At 42.2% G+C, this 21759-nt stretch overlaps 1 protein-coding gene across 1 annotated transcript; it reads left to right on the forward strand.

Moving 5' to 3' along the window:
- Positions 1 to 540: 540 nt before the first annotated feature.
- On the forward strand, positions 541 to 21365 carry LOC129403269 (GTPase IMAP family member 7-like). Its single transcript, XM_055129828.1, has 3 exons — positions 541 to 570; positions 15113 to 15262; positions 20436 to 21365. Exons 1-3 carry the CDS (start codon positions 541 to 543, stop codon positions 21363 to 21365), a joined length of 1110 nt encoding a protein of 369 aa, XP_054985803.1.
- The last annotated feature ends 394 nt before the right edge of the window (positions 21366 to 21759 follow it).

The following is a 21759-nucleotide window of genomic DNA, read 5'->3' on the forward strand; positions in this document are numbered from 1 at the left end:
CTGTCAGATGAACACAGAAAATGTTGCGCCTGTGTTGGTTCCTGCCGCCACTTCCTGCTTCTCTTCTCTGCCAGGAGGGGCGTTTGTGACTGAGCTGTCATGCCTCATATCAGTGGAAAATATAGGCGACATCTTCATCTTCATGCACCTGAGATATTTTAAGCTGCTGCTGCTAAGACAATCTGAAGCTCTGAGAGTACACAGGGAATTCACAGGGGAGCCAGGAACAGAGGGCAGAGCTGGGTTTCCTGCCCCTGGCCACAGGGCTGTAAGTGGCAGTGTGGGGGTGGGGGTGGCTGTGTGAAGTGGGTGCCTTTGAGTCTGTGTGACTTTTGTTTGGCAGCACCTGCTTGTGTATTGTGTTTATGTTTGCATGTGTTGTTGGCTGTGTTTGTGAGGGTATGTGTGTGAGTGTTTTTGTTTGTTATGTCTGTCACCTGTGACTCATGGTGGGGAAACTTTGTCCCCTCTGCTTCTGCCTCAACCTCAGTGGTTACTGTGGGGCAGAGATCTTGGTGTTGTAAGGGTGAAACTGACGCCATGAATGGCCGCAGAAATGAGAAAAATCAGGTAGGCATCAGGTTCAGTTCCTGGAACTAAAACAGACTCAGTTTCCCAGCAATGAAACAATTTCTAACTAGTCAACCTGAACCCACCTGGAAAGTTCCTGGGCTCAGCAAGTGGTCTCAATCGGTCAATCACAATGCCCCAGAAATAGCCTTTGGGTAATCCTAAAAGAATGCTTAGCTTTTGTAACCATAAAGTGCTACTGAAAATTATTGTTTAACTATTGTCTGACCACTGTTGTCCTAGATGCATGCCAAAACACCTTTGTTGGTAACTAAGTCAGTTTTTTTTTTCTAAAACAATAAGGCATGTACTGCTTATGTAATCAAAGCCTATATAAACTGCTTGCTATTCAAGAGTCAGAGTCACTAACAAGAGACCAGTCTGTGGGTGAGATAGTTGACCCCAGTGAACTGGAATGAAACTTCTTTTGCTTCGCATTGTCGTGTGTGTGCCTCTGTCCGTCTCGTGACTTGAGAATCCATAAACCGTTTATAACAATGTCACTGTCATTTTTTTGGTGGGGGGGTGGGGTCTTGAGGGTTTTCTTATAATCAGTGTTGTTCACTGATTATAATTTCTGGCTCTGTGCTCAGGGATTTCTCCCGGCACTTCTCAGGGCACCATATGGGGTCCCGGGGACTGGACCGGAGTCAGCTGCATGCAAGGCAAGTGCCTTCCTGGCTGTTATCTCTCTCCAGTCCCATCACTGTCATTCTTGAGGATCACTCCAAGGCAGATGGTAGCTACCCTTGGTCTGTGTTGGATACAAACTGCAGACTGCAGTTCCTGTGAGGTATCATGCATGGCTGTTCTAGGAGAGGGAGAGGTGAGGGTGTAGACACCTTTTGGATGCTGAAGGGCATCTAAGTACTCCCTCTGGGATCCTATTGCCTCTTATCCTGGAACCTCTTCCCTTCTGTTCAGGCACCCTTCCCGTTGTGAAAGGAGATTTCCTTGGTAAAATGCAGTGTCAGTTTCCACCAAGGACAGAGGAAGCCAAGACTAAGGGCCTAAGGGAAATGCAGTTAGCAGAGATTATTCCAGAAGCCCTCTGACAGGAACATGCTATGTCCTCACTAGAGGAGAGTGTGGGTCTGGGTGACGCTTTTCCCCAGGCTGGTCAGCCCCTGCTCAGGGCCAGCCACCAGCTCACTGGACTGAGTCAATCTCTGCCTGAAACTAGGGCTGACTTGACTGACTCTGCCAGTAGATGAGGCAGGAGTCATGCTGGGTCTCACGGGTCTCGCCTGGGCAGTGGGGGCGGATTGAGGTTGCTTCCATGTCAATGGAGGCCAGTGACTGTGACCACGGGAACCATATCTCCAGGTCCCCAAACCCAGAGACTTCTTAGGAAGCCCTTCGGACTTCAACGTGTCCCTGTGTCCTACGTGCTCAGGAATGTTCACATGGTTCCCTGTCCACTCCCTCAGAAAATGTCCAGTAAGGACAGCATGGGGGCGCCTACAATAGGGGTGATGCCAGTTCCTGGACATGCTCTCATCAGGAGGGGACAGGAGTTCCTGGCTGAGGTGACGTGGACCTGCTGTGCTCTAAAATTCCACAAGATACATCAGGATAAAATAGGGAAGTGGTGAAGGGCATCTATTGGGCCCTGCCCTCACCTATGGGGACACTGAGGCCAGGCAGAGGGACCACTCTGAGGAATGGCTGTGGGGGTGACTTCTGAGGCCTCCTGGGGCTCAGAAAAACTCTGCTCAGCCTGTGACTCTCCTGGGCTGTGGCCTCCTCCTCCTGCTTCCCCAGCCACCCACCTCAGTGTCTGCAGTCACACCACAGGCCTTCCCCACAGACCAAGCCTGGCCTCTCTTTCTGCCCTAAGGCCCTGGAGTCTCCAGCTCTCACTGAGCCCCCAGCACTGCTGCTCAGAGAGTCCTGCCCTGCTCTGAGCCCTGTTCCTCTCCCTCACATGACAGTCTGGGGCCCTTGTCTGCTCAAGGCGGCCCTTTCCACAGGGCATGAGCAACTGCACCTTCTCCATGAAATCTCAGATCCCAGTGGAGACCACAGGGGAGGGAGGAGGGAGAGAGATTAGGCCACTCAGGGCAGAAAAGTCTCAGACCCTCCACCCTTTCCTGTCAGTGTCCCCCCAAACGTAAGAAAACACAGTGAGGGCGGACTGATTTCTCCTGTAAGAGATAGCCAGGTGACTCTTCCGTCTTGGTGGAAGCAAGAGGACATAGAATGGTTGTTTTTATTCTTTCTAGAGGGAGGGGGACAGATTTGAGTGCATCCTTCCCCAGACCCCAGCAGGAGCGCAGTCTTGGGATCCTAACGCAGACCTGCAGGCAGGTAAAACAACTGTCCCAGCAAATGCGACCTTAGGACGGGCACAGACTGGACCTGCAGTTCAGGTGGATTTCTCAGAGGCAGAGGACTCACAGGCCACAAAGACTGACTCCACGGGGCTGCTGTGGAGGGTGTTTGGGGGGCGACGGCTCTGTCCTCACCCCAGAAGTGACAGAATCACCTGGTGAGTTCTCCCCAGGATGAGGGCCTGACCCACGGAGACAATCACTTCCCTTCCCCTGAGGCCGGTCAGACCTGCAGTGGGTTTGGTTCACCAGGACCAGCCCTCAGGGCCAAGGTCTGCAGAGCCCCCGGGATAAGCAGGTGGTGCTGGTTGTGCCTCAGATCCAGCTCCTCTCCCGAGGCTTCTCCCAAACAGACACTGACCTGGGTGTGGGCTCCACCCTCATGGGCCCAATCTGCCACTCACCTGGGGAGACAGAACCAGGTGCCTGGAGACCCGTTCATTTCCTGCCTGGGAGAGTATGTTTGCGAGTTATGTGGTATTTGAACACACATGATAATTTCACTGCATAAAACTCACATTTCCTGACCTGAACAATGGGAAATATTCAAATAAGTAACCTCACAGAAAAAAGTTACGAGTACAAGTCTGACAACCTCTTTTCACAAAGGGAAATATTATTAAAAAACAAAAACCAAAAAATCAAGAGCTCACTTGATAGTGGTAAATTTAATGCAGCGATGAGCTCAGCCAATGTCTCAGTCAGCGGGAGGAGGACGACAGGCTAGAGGAACTGTGCAGGGTTCAAAGTGATTCTGAGGAATCTCACAAACGTGTCCTAGGGACCGCGCTCCTTTGAGGGAAGGCTGGCCTGTGACTGGCCACAGCTCTTTCCCGCCAGCCCCCTACAGCCTGAGTCCAGCTTCTAGACTTACTCTCTCTACCTCCATGGAGCACTCACCCTCCCAGTCTCAGGCCAAGGTGCCTGCTGTGGTTGGGGGCTGCAGCTTCCTTCCTTCTAGCTCACATCCAAGAGCACTTGGGCCCTCTCTCCTTGTGGCCCCTCACACACAGCCTGGCATCTCATTGACATTCTCCTTCTTGAGATGACTCCCTTTACCTGATAGAATCAAAGCTTTGGGCAGACTGTGCCTCATTCTTCCACTGTGACCACCCAGAGCATCATGGACCCTGAAATTTCTCCTCCATGTTGACTGTACATGTCAAAGTGGGGAGAAGAACATGTGCTTCACATCCTTTGACTTACAGCCTCTCCAGAAATGATGTCAGCAGAATGATTCCTAGAACTTTGGCTGACCTGGGTGTGGTGGGTTGAAATATAGCAAAGGCTCCTTTGATATCTGGGAGGGGCACGGTGTTGGCTGAGGGACTACAGCCATGAAAGGAGACCAAAGGACACTCCCTGTATCTGCTCTTGAAGGAGAACACCAAGGAACAGCTAATGAGTTCCATGGCAAGGTTCAGGTGATAAGATAAAAAAATGCAGTGGTCTAAAAATCCAGGTGTCTAAGATGTGACAACAGCTTTGGCTCTAGGTCATTGAAATGCCACGTGAACCCCAAAGAGGAGCATTACCCGAAGGCAAACTTAATTAGTGGCTCATGTCCGCCTGCTCTTTACACATGATATCTGGTTTTAGGTGCTTGAAAAACAAAGGCTGTTCATCCCTGCCTCAATTCTTCTTTTCGGGAAAAAGGAACAAACCCTTTCCCTCCTCCCTTGATAGTGGGGCTAGAAGGATGCCTGGGGTGAGTGTCTGCAGTGGGAGTTCCCAGACAGGGCTGTGGCACAGAGGCACAGAGAGAACAGGGACCTTGGGTAAGAAGTTGTATGGCATAAACATGACAGGAAGGAGCCGGTTTGATGGAGATAACAAACAGCCATGGGTGAATTTCTGGAGACCTGGTATATTAAAAATATTTAAATAATGTTTCGGCTATTCTGTTTTAACCAAAAGGTTGGTGGTTCATGCCCACCCAGGGAAGCCAGTTGTGTAAAAACACAAAAAAGAAAAAGAAAAGGGAAGGGGCGGGCGCCTCACAGCACCAAGCCAGGCACAGGGCCTAGGGCAACTGCGCTGACTCTCCCGCCAACCGCATTCGGTAGTCTCCAGCCGCTTCCCCAACCCCGGGGAAGTTGATCTCGATGACGAGGCAGGCGAAGGAAAGAACGGAGCCAGGCTGGTTGGTCTCAGTCACAGTTTTTTCCATTCCCATCTCCATTCTCCTCTGATTCTCCTCCTGCTTCTTCATTCTAATTCTCCTCTTGATCTGGGTCTCAATATAGCTTCCCCAGATCTAGCACTGGGACTCACACTGGGACTGGACTGGACTGGCCCTGGGCCTCGACTGCACTCCCCCAGCCCCTTCTCACAGCCTCATTAAATCCCTCCGCATCACATCTGGGGCCAGGGCCTACACAATATGTGTGTTTACAATCAATAGGGGGTAAAGTTCTATCCCTTAGGGGATGCTTTCACTAGGACAGAATCTCTTTCAGCAGGACATTCGCCAAGAGCGGAATCCCATGGGTGTGTTTCTCCTCTCTTTGTCCAACTAACATATAAGTATTCATATTATGAATCATTTTGTATGGACATAGCAAGAGATGCATTAAGCTTATAGAATTGCTCTCCCGGGGTCACCTCGACATCAGACTACAGTGCTCAGGCCAGATTAGTCTTTCCTAGCCCTAGCAGGGCCCTAGTCCCATCATTGCTTTTGGATCATGACATGACATGCCCATGACCAAGCTCTTAACATATAGTTAAACATTAGGCGCTTTGGCCAGGCCCATCTCGCTGCCAGGGTAGCACATAACTCACCTCTTGCCCTGGGTCCTTCCCGTCCCTCGTCAGGACCCTGCTTTTGAGGGTGCTAGGAAGTAAGGGCAGCTGAGGCTTAAGTCCAGAAAGCAGATTCCCGGGAGTGAATAATATTTGAAGCCAATTAAATTCCATGTTACCAAAGCATATTAATAAATGTCTTTCTTTGTCCATACAAAAAGGATATTGTTTTAAAGTAAACTATTCAAAAGACATAAGAGAGCAGAAAGACAATATTAACTTACAATATAAGTACACTGTCCTAGCAAGGTCTGATCTTAAAAATTAACAGAGTTTGATTAGAGGAAGAGCAGATAAACTGGTAGAAGTGGTTACAGATAAACAAAGGAATGGAAGTGACTCGGGAGCACTTTGATGGGTGTGACTGATATGCCTAAACTCCTAGTGGCAAAGGGAGCAGGGCATACCAATGTAGTCTAGAATTGTTTAGAGATAATTACCAGATAAACCCAAACTCTGTGGCTAGGGAGAAAGGTCAAACCAATGATATTCAACATCAGGAATAGAGAGGGTCCAGATTTTGGTCTGATTTTCCCTTGTGACAAGTGTCTAAGTGCACAAGTCAAGTACTTCCTCCAAACGTGTTTCACTTTCTCTGACATTCACGGTGTTCCTGGGGAGTCTGACTAATTTGAAATGGACATAGATGTTATGGGAAAATATCTTTGATGGCTCCTCTTTTTCCTGCTTTAAACAGAGGGTTTTTAGCTACTCTTTTGTAGACAGTGTGGGGAATGTAATTGATGTTGGCAGTCCTTGGAAACAGCTTCACAACCCAGGACATCTCCTTTTTACTGTCTACATAATAAACCATTGATTGAAGTTTCTCTCTTTCAACCCCCAAGAACCTCTGGTCTCACAGCTGGAGGCCCTGGAAGCCAATTTCCTCTAACTCAGTGAACTCCTGAGGAAGTTTAAGTGTATCTACTGTTGGAAGACACAGACAAGAATGTCAAGATCAGAAACTTATTTTATCCTATTCTTTAAAAAGCTTTTTGTACCAGAACTATTTACTAAATTTATGAGCCATTCCCCATTGATATGAAGTGCAATATATTACATATTAAAAATACAATGCTTGGGTCTGGAGCAATAGCACAGCAGGTAGGACATTTGCTTTGCACGCGACTAATCCAGGTTCCATTCCCAGCATCCCATATGTTCCCCTGAGCACTGTCAGGAGTAATTCCTTAGTGCAGAGCCAGGGATAACCCTCGTGCATCACTGGGTCTGACCCAAAAAGCCAAAAAAAGTATAGTACTTATATTAAAATTTCACATGCTCAAAAATGTATGTATGCCAGGATTTAAAAATCTGTTTTTCCTCTATGTATCATTCTCCTAAATGAATACAATATGAACTTGATTATAGTGCTTTTGATTATACCATGGAAAATTCTTCCTCAAACTCATTTTGTTTTTTTTGTTTTCCTTGGTTATTTATTTTTGTGAAAATTAAAATCATAGGGGCAGAGAGACAATTTGTTTGTGGCAAGTAGGTGTACATATATGGAAGGAGTCATGTGGTACGTGTAGGAGGAGAGGGGAGTGGGCACAGCTTGGATAAACCTCGTAAACTACAAAGATGCTGAAATAATCATTTCAGGGATGATTGCCCAATACTGGGAGAATGCTTTTGAGAGAATAGCCTGAGACCAAGACTCAAACCCAATCACAGTTTGTCTGCTTCTTCCTTTTTGGGTCAGAGCCAGCCATGCTCAGGGGTTACTCCTGACAGTGCTTGAGCGGTCATATGGGATGCTGGGAACAAACTTGCATCAGTAATATGCAGAGCAAACACCCTCCCCACTGGACTATCACTCTGGCCCCCCAGAAGTGAGTATTTCTGTAAGTCCAAGTAAATCCAAGAATTCTAGGGAAACAGTGTGCCCCCCCAGCTACAGGCCCTTGCTGTTTTCTGGACAGGTGGTCAAAGACTAGTACTCCAGTTACTGGAGTGTTCTCACAGGATCAAAAGTCCTGATGGCTTGAGCCATGAGCTACCAGGAACTCCCAAAATTTAACCAAATAAAAATGACATATGAGAATTCTCACTCAATTAAAGCACCCACATAAAAATGGAGGAGTTTTCAGTAAAGGATGAGAAACAGAAAAGTTTACTATCCACATTAAAAATCAACCTTCCTAAGGGTAATGTGACTTACAAGTAACTTAAGTGCCTGCCAGAAAAAAACTCAGAATTTATCAGAAAAATTCACTAGTTTTTTGCTAGACATTTTACTAAAAATGGTTTCCTTAATTGTATAAGATTAAAAGCTACAAAACAAATTTCTCTGCACATTTATGTACATCTAACTTTATTTTGACACGTTTGTTTCACAGTCCTCATGTTAAAAGAGTTTCTTGGTATTTGAAATGGCTTTTGTCATTCAAGAATTTGGTATAGGTGTAAGTTTAATGTCCAAATAATTCAGAATCCAGTATGATAGCTAGTAGTCTCATAGTAGTCTCATGTGGCTCTGAGTATGTCAAATATGGATGGATCACCTGAGGTATAACACTTGGATTTTGATTTAGTTATAATGAGTTTTAATATTGATTAAGAGGGAAGCAATGTGAGATAGTTTACCATACAACTGCTTTGTAGTTTGTTAGAAACATGTTTAACTCTTCCTCTTGAATTGCAATTTATGGCTTCATACTCATACTATTACATATGAACACATCACATGCTCCATTAGTATCAGTGGATGGATTCTGTTTGAATAATGTTCTGTACACCAATGAAATGCTTTAAGTGGAATATAGTAGCAGTTACAGCAAATTCTAACTATATTTTAGTCAGTAATTGAATTTACCAACAAATTATTTTCCATAGATTAAATTAAATTAGAAATAGTTCAATTTTCAGAATAAGTATGTACAATTTGAAATATTTTGACATAATGGCCCTATTTTGACATTATGGCCCTATTTTGACATAATGACCTAATATTGATGAAGAAGTGAATATTCTTTTTCTGTTTATTCCTTTATTTTTAGCTATTTGGGTCACAGCCAGCCATACTCAGGGGTTACTCCTGGCAGTGCTTGAGGGATCATATGGGACACTAGGAATGAACTTGCATTAGTCATATGCAGGGCAAACACCATCCCCACTGGACTATCACTCTAGCTCCTAGTAGTGAATATTTCTGACCAAGCAGATTCTCTGTAAGCTAGGAAATGTGAAAACAAAAATATATTTCAAAAATCATGATAAATACCAATTACTACTTTCTACAGAATAACAAAACAAAACAGAGAGAGGTTTTAGGTATATAAAACAGAACATAGAGAATTTGATAAAAAATTTCCTCTCAATAATAAAAAGTCAGAATCACAAATCTATGTACCTTGTAACTTGGACCAGATATAAAACACTATAGCACTGTAGGGCTGTCCTCCCGTTGTTCATCAATTTGCTCTAGTAGGCACCAGTAACATCTCCAGTGTAAGATTTGTTGTTACTGTTTTTGGCTTATCAAATACACTACGGGTAGCTTGCCAGGCTCTGCCATGTGGGATATAAAACAACACAGATTATTATATAAAGAAGAAAATGCACTTTTAGTTAAAGATATGGTAAAAGAAACCATTTCATTATTTTTTTTTGAATCACTGTGAGATAGACACTTACAAAGCTGTTCATCATAAGTTTCAGCCATACAGTATTCCAACATCCATCCTTCCACCAGTGTATATTTCCAGCACCAGTGTCCCCAATTTCCCTCCTATCACCCCCACAATCAGCCTGTCCCTCTGCAGGCACTTTTCTTCTCTCTCTCCTACCGCCACCCCCCCCCCCCAATCTCTCTCTCCCCTTTCTTTTGGGAATTTTCATTTGCAATACAGATACTGGGAGGCTATCATGTTTGGTTGGTTCCCCACTTTCAGGAGTTGACCTTCTTCACTAATAGTGGTGCCTTTCTTCTGTTGGCATCAAGTGTTGGACCAAGGGGCCTTTACTCAGTTCTGATTCTGGACATCAGCTTGTGTTAGCTAAACCAATACTTTTGCACACCTCTCAACTAAATTTGAACTTTACTCCTTTCATTTCCTCTTTTTTTCCACAACTATTTTATCTTATACAGCTTTGATATGGTATGTATTATTCTTGTACTGCTTACTAAGGGAATGTTTCCTGTATAATATTGGTTGGCATATACAAGTAAAAACTTATCATTAACTTTAATTCCACATGGTAAAATGTGTTAAAATATTATTGGCAAAGGCACTGTCTCTGGATATATTTTTTCAAATAAAATATTAATATCATCATAGAAATACACTCCCAAGCACAGTACAAAATTGAAATATATACAAAAAGAGAAATAAATGCAAACACCATATTCACAGGGGACTTACACATTGAAGGCCACTGGGAATATTTCCTCTCTCTGGGGCCTTGTTATTTTGCGGATTTGTTGATTCTCCCTTTGGCAGAGAACACACTGTTGCAGAAGGTGGGGGTTGCTTGACACGAAATACACACCGCAAAGGTGTCAGATTCCAAATCCAACTGACAATATGGAGCATGGGTTTTGATCACATTTGGTTACTGATAGACTCTGGATGGTTAAAGTGTGTCTGGAAGCAATGGTGGGAGGAAGAGAAAGAATCAGAAATAGAGCAAGCTCTACAATGTCAATGGATGATATTCCAACCTCTCATCATACATGTAAAACATCTCTTTTATAAGGTGCTTCCCACTGGGCCAGGAGACCACATCAAAGGAACTTCCCCCTAAGCTTGGTGCTAAGGACTTAGATCTTAAACTCTCCACAAGAGCTTCTGGGGCCTCTATTTGGCTCTTTAACCTCCTCCTCAGGCTCTCCCGTGCCTCTTTTGGGCCTGCCACAGTCCTGGTGGAACCTTTCCTCGGAGACAGGAACCATTGTTTCACTCTTGAAACAGGTTGTTTCAGGTTGGGGCAGAGAACAGAGACCTCCAGGTCACTCAAGAAAGGTCAGTTCTCCACCTCTTAGAGGACAGATTTTCCTCAGCAGCTGTAGCACTGCAGCTCATGGTTTCAGACCACAGACAGGAAATGGTTATTTTTCTTACTTGGAAAAGACACACACAACCCAAGTTCTTCTAAAGGTAGTTGGCCTCAGGAATCAAAAGAGAAAATGAAAAAAAAATCAGTCAAGGATAACTTCCAGTTGAGAAAGAAAGTAGAGAGTGAAAAAGAGAGAGACACAGAGAGTCAGAGAGGACTCAGATGAGCAGAAAAATAACCTTAAAGGAGTGATGTTTTTTTTTTTCAGAAAATAAGGAAACCAAGAACCTAAACAATTAACTTTTAAAGGAGCTAGATTGTAAATCCCATCTCCCTCCTCTGACATTACCCAGAATGCTTAAAATTAAATAGATTGTCTTAAACAAATGGATGAACTAGCAAGAAAATAAGCTTTCCAGACCTGAAGTGAATTGAAGTTGGGTATGAGAAGTGGAACAGGGAAGAAGGAAACTGAAGATCACTCAGAGGCAATTTCACTAAAAGCACAAAAAGGTGTGAATCTGTAACTGTACCCTCACTGTGACTCATTAAAAAAATTAAAAATTGGTTATTTTCACAAGTGTTGTAGGGCTTCATATACTAAAAGTATTTTTCAATATGAGCTTTAATATTACAGCAAAAGTAGAATAAAATGCCTAAACACAGTAGAGAGCAGTTAAGTAAGACATTTAACTCCTTGAAAATACATACAAATAAAAATTACAACATGCTCTATACATCCTGGCTAGTGGCAGCTAACAGGTGCTGGCTATGGAAAGCATTGTTCTTGGCACCAATATTATTTAGAACAAAGCTACCACCGTTTTCTACGTGCATTCTCTTTTAGTTTTTTTCTTAGGCAGCTCTGCTGTTGTTGCTGCTGCTTTGTGAAACTGGTAAAAAAAGCATCACAAAAACTAATTATAATACTTTGCTAACCAAGATTCCATGATCAATATGGGTTACAAGGAGCCTTTCTCAAAGTGTTAGGGGCCAACAAACCCACATCTAACATCATACTCAATGGTGAAAACAGAAAGTCTTTTCTCCGAGATAGGCACAAAACAAAGATGTCGCCTTCCAATACAGAAAAATGTCAGGTTACAAAATTAATATGAAAAACACTGTTGCATTTCTCTATGAAAATAATGAACTATAAGAGAAATAGATAAAAAAGACTACCTCATTCAAAAAAAAACCTACCTCATTCAAAATAGTGTCCTAAAACATCAAATATCTAAGAATTTATTTAACAAAAGATGTAGAAAACATACCTCAAAAACTCCAAGTTTCTTATAAAAGAAATAGAGCACCAGGAAATAGAAAATATTTATTGCTTATGGATTGTAAGAATTAACATGTTTTGATACATATTTTGAGGACCAATGTTGAAATGGACTTTTGTTCTTGACAAAACAAACTCTGAGTCAGAGCACATTTGGTGGCATCAGTTGGCATTGAGGTCTGAGTTTTTTCTGTTTTTTTCTTATGTTAATGAAAAATGAACTATTCACTGAGGTTCCATTTGCTGTCAATGGCACGAACATCTCTGAAGGCAGCAACTATGTGAACCTGGGTCGAGAACACAACATGAGGAATGACTTGGCGCCAGAACTGCAGAGGAAGAAGAGAGCAGCATGGAATGCCTTCAAGAGGGTCGAAGAAGTGCTTAATGGATGTAAAACCTCCAACTCTGGGCATAATTTTCGATTCCACTATTCTTCCTGCACTAACATGTGCCTAGAGATCAGGGCCCTATGCAAACAGAATGAGAACACTATTCAAGTATCCCAAAGAGGAATTGAAAGAGGTATGCTAGGAGTATCACGTCTCACTAAGGTGAGAGAAGGAATCTGGAGTTTTGGTCTCCATCAACAGTCAAGAATCAGGGATGCTGTCTCATTTGCCAAGGCATCAAAAATCAGATGGACCAGACATGCAATGCGATTCAGAGATGAACGCTGGACTAGAGCTGTTCCCGACTGGATTGCACCAGATGTCAAAAGTTGTAGTCACCCACCAAGTCTGAGATGGTCAGACTTCTTCATCAAAACCATGAATGAATGGTTTGAGGCTCTTCCTGTTCCTGGTGCGAGCAGATATCATTGGTCTACACTAGCACATGACAGGGACAAATGAAGATGTTACTGGCACCTGCACGAGCAAATAGAAGATCAAAGGGATGACAAGTGAGAAGATTAAAATTATGTATATTTTTATGGAATAAATCTTCAAAGAACAAAACCTGTAGATTAAGTAATAATTTAAATATCACTTGTATTCCTTGTCTCACTTGAGTGAGACATGATACTCAGAGCATAGCTCTTTTGATTCTCTTTGGGAAACCCGAATAGCGTTTTCATCCTGTTTGTGTAGGGCCCGGGTCTCTGAGGCATACGTTAGTGCAGGAAGAACATTGGAATTGAAAGGGTATGCCTAGAGTTGGAGGCTCTTCATCCTCTTAACCACTTCTTTGACACTCATGAAGGCATTCCACGCTCCTCTCTTCCTCCTGCGCGGTTCTGGCGCCAAGTCATTCCTCATGTTGAGTTCTCGACTCAGGTACACATAGCTGCTGCATTCAGAGATGTTTGTTCCATTGAGAGCAAATGAAGCATCAGGGACTAGTTCATTTTTAATGAGCATTGTCTTATTTAGATTCAGCTGCAGTCCTATCATTCCACACTCATGGTTGAAGTTGGCCAGCATTTGTGCCACTTGGTTAATGTTTGGCATTATGAGAACGATGTAATCAGCAAAGCAGAGGTGGTATAGTTGCCGACCGTCTATTTTTACTCCCATTCCTTCCCATTCCAGTCTTCGCATGACATTCTCGAGGGTGGCACTGAAGAGTTTCAGTGAAAGTTTTAGTGAAAACCCTGCCGAACCTCTCTCTTTACCTCAACGATCACTTCCTTGTAGAATGGTGAGATCTTGGTGGTGAATCCATAATACAGCTCATAGAGGATCTTGATGTATTGAGTTTGAACGCCCTGTTTGGCTAGGGATTCTATGACCGCTTCAGTTTCAACAGAATCAAAGGCCTTTGTTAAGTCGATGAACATTAGACAGAACGGCATCTTGAACTCTCGCGAAACTTCAATGAGTTTTGTCACTGTGTGGATATGATCGATTGTGCTGAATCCCATTTGGAACCCAGCTTGCTTGCATGGTTGTTATTCATCTAATGTTCTGGCTATTCTATTCAGGATGGCATGAGTGAACAATTTGTAGACAACTGACAGCAGGCATTTTGGGTGATAGTTGGCAATGTCATGGATGTTTTTCTTCTTTTACAATGGAACAGTCCTGCTGGTTTTCCACTAGGATGGAATCTTGCATTGTGACAGGTAGCGTGTGAAGTGCCAAACCAGTATATTAATGAGTACTGGCGGCAGGTTATTCAGGTGGTCTCCTCTGACCTTGTCCGGACTAGGTGTTGTACACGTCTTTACCAGTGAAATGGCATGTCGGATTTCAGAAGGGAGGATGTTTGGAATGACATATCCATCCTGCAGAATTTGGTATATGGGCAGGTGGACATGGCTGTCAAACAGATCCGAGTAGAAGTTGTAAATAATCCTCTCCCTTGCCTTTCTCAAAGATATGGTAGATCCATCAGGACATCAGAGGGCAATCATCTTGGTCTTGTAGTTGGCGAAGTACAGGCTAGTGTTGCGAATGCTTCTCCTGGCTTCTGCCGCATCGGCCAACACTATATATATATATATATATATATATATATATATATATAATAAACATTTCCAGCACACTTAATTCAGTCCTATGTAGTTCATCACCCTTCTGTTGAATTTTGGTCTATATTGGATATCAGGGTACTTCTTTCATTCCTTACTAAAAGAGTCCTAGCTTCATTAGTGGTAGGAGATGTACAATGGTGAAGAGATGGATGTTGAGACATTATATGACTGAAATCTAGTTATAAACAACTTTGTAACTGTGCATCTCACTGGGATTCAATTAAAAATAAACAAAAATATTTTAAATTAAAAAAGTAAAGAATCGGGGCTGGAGAGATAGCACAGCGAGTAGAGCATTTGCCTTGCATGTGGCTGACCCGGGTTCGAATCCCAGCATCCCATATGGTCCCCTGAGCACCGCCAGGAGTAATTCCTGAGTGCAGAGCCAGAAGTAACGCCTGTGCATTGCCGAGTGTGACCCAAAAAGAAAAAAAAAATTAAAGAATCCTAGATACCCTGACTTCCCCCACTGGTGCACACTAAATGCTGAATCAGCATCTCCACTGGGAAACATGTTCTTAGATTCTACTCTTTTTTGAGAAGGAGGGTTGAGCCAAAACTATCAGAGCTCATGGTTTATTCTCAGCCTGGCAAGTTACCCAGTACCCAGTTTATGGAGAGATGTCTCTGCCCCTTTAATAGCCAACAGTTCCTTCACTGACTGGCTCCACCCAGTCTGAGCTTCCTGCCCCGAACACTTCAGAGGGTGCCAACATCTTTCTCACTTTGGATGAAGCAGAAGAACAAGCTCCAACAGCTGCTTTGGAGGAAAATACAAGAATTCAAAAGAAGGTGAGACTGAATGAGAAAATGAGCCAGAGCACTAGGTCTGGGGAATGGACAGTGGGGTTCACAGAGCCTCCTTGACGGGGGGGGGAGAGGGGAGGGGAGGAGGAAGGGGGTCCTTGTAGTCTGAGAAGAAACCGGCTGCTGTCCCTGCAGCTCCACAAGGAGGTGAGTGCTTACTGCCATGGTCATGGATGCATACTCAGGGGGACAAACACTTGTTCATGCATTTTAATCCATTAGCTGCTGTGACTGACAGAGGCTGCTTCTCTCAGGGAAAGGAAGCATCCCCTGAGGAAATTATTATCCCGGGCTAGTCTGCAACTCTGGAGGACAATTTAGAAAAACACCAGGAAATCACAGCTTTTACTAAAGTGGCTTCAGAATCACAGAGAGCTTATTAATGCTAAGTGGGTCACTAGGTCATCAATGACAGAGGAAATCAGAATTCTGGAACCCCAGTTCCTCCCAATATTAAGCAAAGATGAGCTTAGTCTGAGAATGTAGCATATGGGTTGAGGGCTTGAGGTGCTTTGTTGAGGGATTAATTTTCCTAAAGAAAAGACATCTGAAAATCCTCTCATTATTTTTTGTCCCTGAAGGCCTGAGGGAAAATGAAGAGGGGGCAGTTGTATGCAATAGTGAGCAGCCATGACCAAGGGTTCGGAGCAATGTGGAGGGAGTGAGGGAGAATGGTTTTGTATGCATTTAGTTTCACAGTGAACATCGACCACTGCTCTGCAAAGGTGCAAACTCTAGTTATACCTGAGAAAATTGAAGTAACTCTCTAACATCACACTCTAGATTTGCCTTGGTATAAAATTTGTTCTCTATTATATTTTCATGAAACATAAGATAGATTTTTATTGATATAAATACAAATAATGCAAGAAAAAGAAAAAAGAAGTATGTGCTTTTGAATCACTTGTATCACTTGTCATCCCCTTGATCTTTGACTTGCTCGAGCGGGTGCATTAACGTCTCCATTCGTCCCTGTTGTGTGCTAGTGTAGCCCGATGATAGATGATATCTGCTCTCTGCAGGAACAGAAAGAGCTTCAAATCATTCATTCAGGGTTTTGACTAAAAAGTCTGACGATCTTGTAGGTGGGCAGACATGTGGTCTTTTGACGTCCAGTGGGGAATAGCTCTAGTCCAGCGGTGGTCTCTAAATTACATTACATGTCTGGCCCATCTTATTTTTGACTCCTTGGAAAATGAGACAGCGTCCCTGATTCTTGATCATCAATGGAGGCCAGAACTCCGGATTCCTTCTCTCACTCAGTGTTTTTGAATTTTGAGGAAAATCAGACATTTTTAAATAGATGTTTGCCTGCAAATACAAATATCATTTACAAATTTCTGGATAAAAGATAATTTTGGAGGAAAGCAGATTCTCTCACAAGTATACACTTAATTAATTCCAATGTAATTCGTCACTGCCCTCCTGCCTCTTGGTCTATAGTGTGATGTCAGGGAGTTCATTTCATTCCTGATGGAGAGTACTAGACATCCTGGCTCCCTGCCCTGGTGCAGGCCAAGTGGAGGGAAGCCTCTCCACCAGGAATCTTGTTCCTCAGGTTCTATTCTTTGAATACGTTAAAGATTGCTCAGGGTAACTTCATTTGTTTCATTAAAATTACAACTGTAGTCGTCTAACTTCATTATTCCTTTTTCATTCATTAGATGGAATAATATTTAACAACACATTCTCAAGATGTTTCTTTGTTCATAGATAATATTTATGTAAGAAAGACAAGAAAACAAAAATTCTTCTTCAATATTCGAAATGGTGATATAATTCCTAGCATACTTTAAAGAGGGTAATTGGCTCCTTTTAAGACAACATTGTTAGAATCATTAGAATATTTGCAATCTTTCCACCTAGTGGAATTACAGGTGCTCAGGTTGCCCTATCTTCAAATTGCTCACTGAGTCCTTTTGATAAGATACCAATTAACAAATATAAATAACATACTAAATTTCTAGTATGACAGGATGTTCCAAGTTATATTTCAAATTGGGAAACATGAGTTTTCATTTTGGAAAAATGAACAATGCAGATGAGATAGTAAATAATAGACAAGAGAAGTACATTTTTTTACTATTACCTATGGTCAATATTTAAGATAATATTTGTCACAAATTAAATATTATTTATTTAAAACATTCTTAAATGTCCTTCATCCCACATATTTTTTAAGACATAGAGTACAGCGATTCTACTATAATATTGAAAATTTTATCTACTTCTCCCACCTCCAGCTTCCGGAACAGGCACACTGTGTCACTTTGCCCTGAACTTGTATCAGTTTGCTCATCTTCTGACACTACTCCAAGTTTTTTTCTCAAGAAGACCTTCTGTTTTTATCCAATATACCAAATACATGGGGGCGGCAATGTAAGAGAATGTAGTAATTCACTTTTCCATGGCATGTGGGTATTTAGTTTTGTCCTCTCGATAAAGTTTGATTCTAACATGCATTCAAATGGGTAAAGGGACAAACAGGATGACCTTTCATTATCTCTAATGCAAATCATAATGTTCCAAAGAGGGTAGACAAAGAGAGAGGGGGGGAGGGAGAGATAGATAGATAGATAGATAGATAGATAGATAGATAGATAGATAGAGAGAGAGAGAGACAGGCAGGTAGGCAGGTAGACAGACAGACAGAGACAGACAGAGAGAAAGAGAAAGAGAAAGAGAAATATGAGGAAAGTGCCTGCCATAGAGACAGGCTGGGGGGAGGGTGGCACAGAGAGAGAGAGAGAGAGAGAGAGAGAGAGAGAGAGAGAGAGATAATAAGATATCAGAGTTTTTTAAAGGATTTTTGAAGGATTATTTCTTATATTTTTTAGTGATGGGTAACATGATTATTGCATTTTTATACATTTGAAACAATCCATAACTTAAAATACAATTAACTTTTTCACTTGCTTTCAAGTTTTACTAGAATTCCACTGAATTCTTCTTGTATAATTATGTAAACTACATAGCTACATAGTCCCAACATCAAAGTAGATACAGTGTCCATTCCTGAACTCTCCCGAGCACCCCTTTTCATTAGAGCAACTTTAGTTTCTCTCACATTGTTGGTCTATTATTTCTATAAATTCGTAGCATTTGCCTAAAAGAAAATACCTTATTGATTTGAGGCAGAAAACATTTTTCTGGGGATTGAGTACAGTGGGTAGGGCGTTTGCCTTCTATGGACTCGACCTGGGTTCGATTCCCAGCAACCCATATGGTCCTGAGATCACCGCTAGGAGTGATTCTTGAGTGCAGAGCAGGGAAGAAGCCCTGAGCATCGCCGGGTGTGACCCAAAAAGCAAAAAACAAACAACTTTTTTTTTCTAGCTTGCAATTCCTGTTTTGCGTATGTTGAGGTTTTTGCAACATTACATCTTTTATATATTTTTGCAATCAAATTTATGAGCTTCCTCATTTTCTATATAAAATTTTAAAAAATTCTCACATCCAAGTTGCAAAGAACTTACCTGTGTTTCTTCTCTTATTTATATGGAATCATTTTACATTTCACCTTTGAATCTATTTAGAATTTGAAAGGAGAGAGGATGTTCACACAATTTGCTGTTATTGTTTTGGGGCCACACTTGGTGGTGCTCAGGGCATCCTCTTAGCTCTGTGGTCAGGGATCACTTCTAATGGGCTCAGGGGACCATATGAGGTACATATTGAGCCCAGGTCTACTGTCAAGCACCCTCCATGCTTTCCTATGACTCTGGTTCCTTCACACAATTTTCAATTTTATACATGGTTAGAGTTGTCCCCACGTGTTTGATTGGAAAATCTTATTTCCTACAGATGAAGATGAGTGTCTCAGTGAATATAAGTGTAACACAATTGGATTAAATCCAACACAAACAAATATGGGGAAACCAGTTAGTCTATTTCTGACTTTTAATCTCTGTTCTTGCACCTTGCTGCTTTACTGAGAAAAATCAGAATTCCATATTCTCAGTAGCTAGACTTTCTTCATGCTCTTCTTTTTCTTGGTTGTCTAGGCTGATTTATATCTTTTCTCATGAAAATTGTACTTTTTATTAGATTATATAGATCCTGATAAAAACTATAAAAAATTTTACTCACATGTTTAAAAATTGTATAGAGAACAGTTTATTAAATCTAAGTATCAATTTTATGGTGATTTACACAGAGACGTATTAAATTGGCTCAATTTTATTTTCTGCATCTAGGTAACCTTAATGTTAATCATCTAGGAAATCTTAATCAATTAATGGAATACATTGTGTTATAAAAGTTTTTGATATTGAACCACCCTACTATTTCTGAAATAGGTAACATTGAATAATGGTGCATAAATTTTCAGTCTAATGATTTTCAATGTCTTTTTTGACAGGACCTCCTAAGTTGGTCAGGAGGCCTGGGTACCTCACTGATGCTTCTGGGCTAACTGGACTAGTGGTTCAATGCATGAGCTCAAGGATGCGGCACTGCATGGGGTCTGAAGTACAGAGGCTGATCCTGGCCTGGCCACTGTGGCAGTGCTCAGAGCTCTACATTGCAGAGCTGCACTTGGCAATGTTTGTGGTGCCAGGAATGAAACTGGCACCATCTTCTGCCCCTTACTAGGGATTTTTCATATAATTATTCAAGATGAGACATGTTTTTTTTTCTCCTAGGTTGGTGAAATCTTTGTGGATCTATATTTCACAACTTCACAAAATGTATGGAGCGTCTTTCTTAGTTTTCATTTGATGAATAAAGTAGCACAGAAATGATCAGTTATTTAATGGTTCAAAAAAGTTTCCTGTGTAAACATGTAGATTGGAATATTTTGTGTTAAATCTTGTTAGCTACATTTTTCTTTGAGGGAACGAAGGAGATCTGACAGGGCACCGCTGGCTGTGCTCAGGTCTTAATCCTGGGTCTATGCACAGGATTTGAGGTACCACATGTGATTTCAGAGATCCAACCTTAGTCAGACACATACAAAGTAAACACCTTGCTGTGCTATCTCTCGAGGCCCTATTTTATTATATTTTTCATAATTATTGAACAGTGTCATGCTTCTACCTTTACTGGGATCAATACATCTTAGAGACAATTTCAGGAAAGAAAAGAAATGAGAAAAGGGTTGAATTACATCTTGCACCTACTAAGATGGACCATTTTCATCTCCCCTCCCTTGCTTCAGGTCAAGTGCGCATACGTGCAGCACCTGCTGTGGACCATGGACGACCCTCTGTTGAACGACCCTCAATCCTGTGCTGTGAGGATCGTCCTCGTCGGGAAAACCGGAAGTGGCAAAAGTGCCACAGCCAACACCATTCTTGGGGAAAACAAATTTGTTTCAAAATTGTCTGGCGCCTCTGTAACCCCAAATTGCCAGAAAGCGTTCCGGAAATGGAAGGGGGGGGACATCGTCGTCGTGGACACCCCGGGGCTCTTTGACACCAAGGAGAAGCAGGACACCACCTGCAGGGAGATCAGCAAGTGTGTCCTCTTCTCCTCCCCCGGCCCTCACGCCTTCATCCTGGTGCTGCAGCTGGGCCGCTACACAGAGGAAGAGCAGAAAGTCTTTGCCATGGTCAAGGCTCTCTTTGGGAAGTCGGTCACCAGGCACATGATCGTCCTGTTCACTCGCAAAGAAGACTTGGGGGACGGAAGCCTACGTGACTTCATAGATGGAGCCGGCGAGAATCTAAAAAACTTAGTCAGGGAATGTGGGAACCGCTGCTGTACCTTCAGCAACATAGCAGGGAAGGATGAGAAGGAAGCTCAGGTGCAGGAGCTGATGCAGCTGGTAGATAAAATGATCCTCAGCAGAGGTCACTTCACTGGTAACATATACGAGGATGTAGAGAAAAAGCTGAAACCGGAGTTTGAGGCCCTGACCAAAAAAATTGATAGTCAGTTTGAAAGGGATATTTCTCTAGTAGGAAAAAATGGTGCCAGTATGTCACAGGAAGAAAAGGAGAAAAAAATAAAATTGTTAAAAGAGCGACGTGATGCCCAAATAAGAAATACAAGAGAAGAAGCTGAAAAGAATGTATTTCATGATGTTTTCAGCATGATTAGTAATTTATTTTCAAAAATTCAAAACTTATTTTCTTTTAAGAAGTAATGTAATTTTCAGTTATCCTCTATTATTGTTTCTAGAATATGGTGAATTTTTTAATTAAATGCCTTACACATTGGCCCTAAATTAAATTATTATCTGTAATGATTATGGGAATAAATCAACAAAAGCTAAGAGAATGTCTGAATCATTCTTGCATCCCTAAGTCATATATCAAATATGTTTTTCTTTCAAGTTATCAATGAATCTAAGAAATTAAAGTTTAACTTACACAAACCTGACAAGGCTTTTTAAATCTTTTTTACCCTATTAAAATAAATTTTCACTTTACCTTCAACACAAGCTCCTCATGTTGACAGCGGGAGGGTATCTAGAGTGCAGTAAACGTAGTTACTGACACATTGTTGTATACTATGACATTTTAACTCCTATGTTGTGG

This window comes from Sorex araneus, chromosome 1 (genome assembly GCF_027595985.1).
Source record: "Sorex araneus isolate mSorAra2 chromosome 1, mSorAra2.pri, whole genome shotgun sequence".
Lineage (NCBI taxonomy): Eukaryota > Metazoa > Chordata > Mammalia > Eulipotyphla > Soricidae > Sorex > Sorex araneus.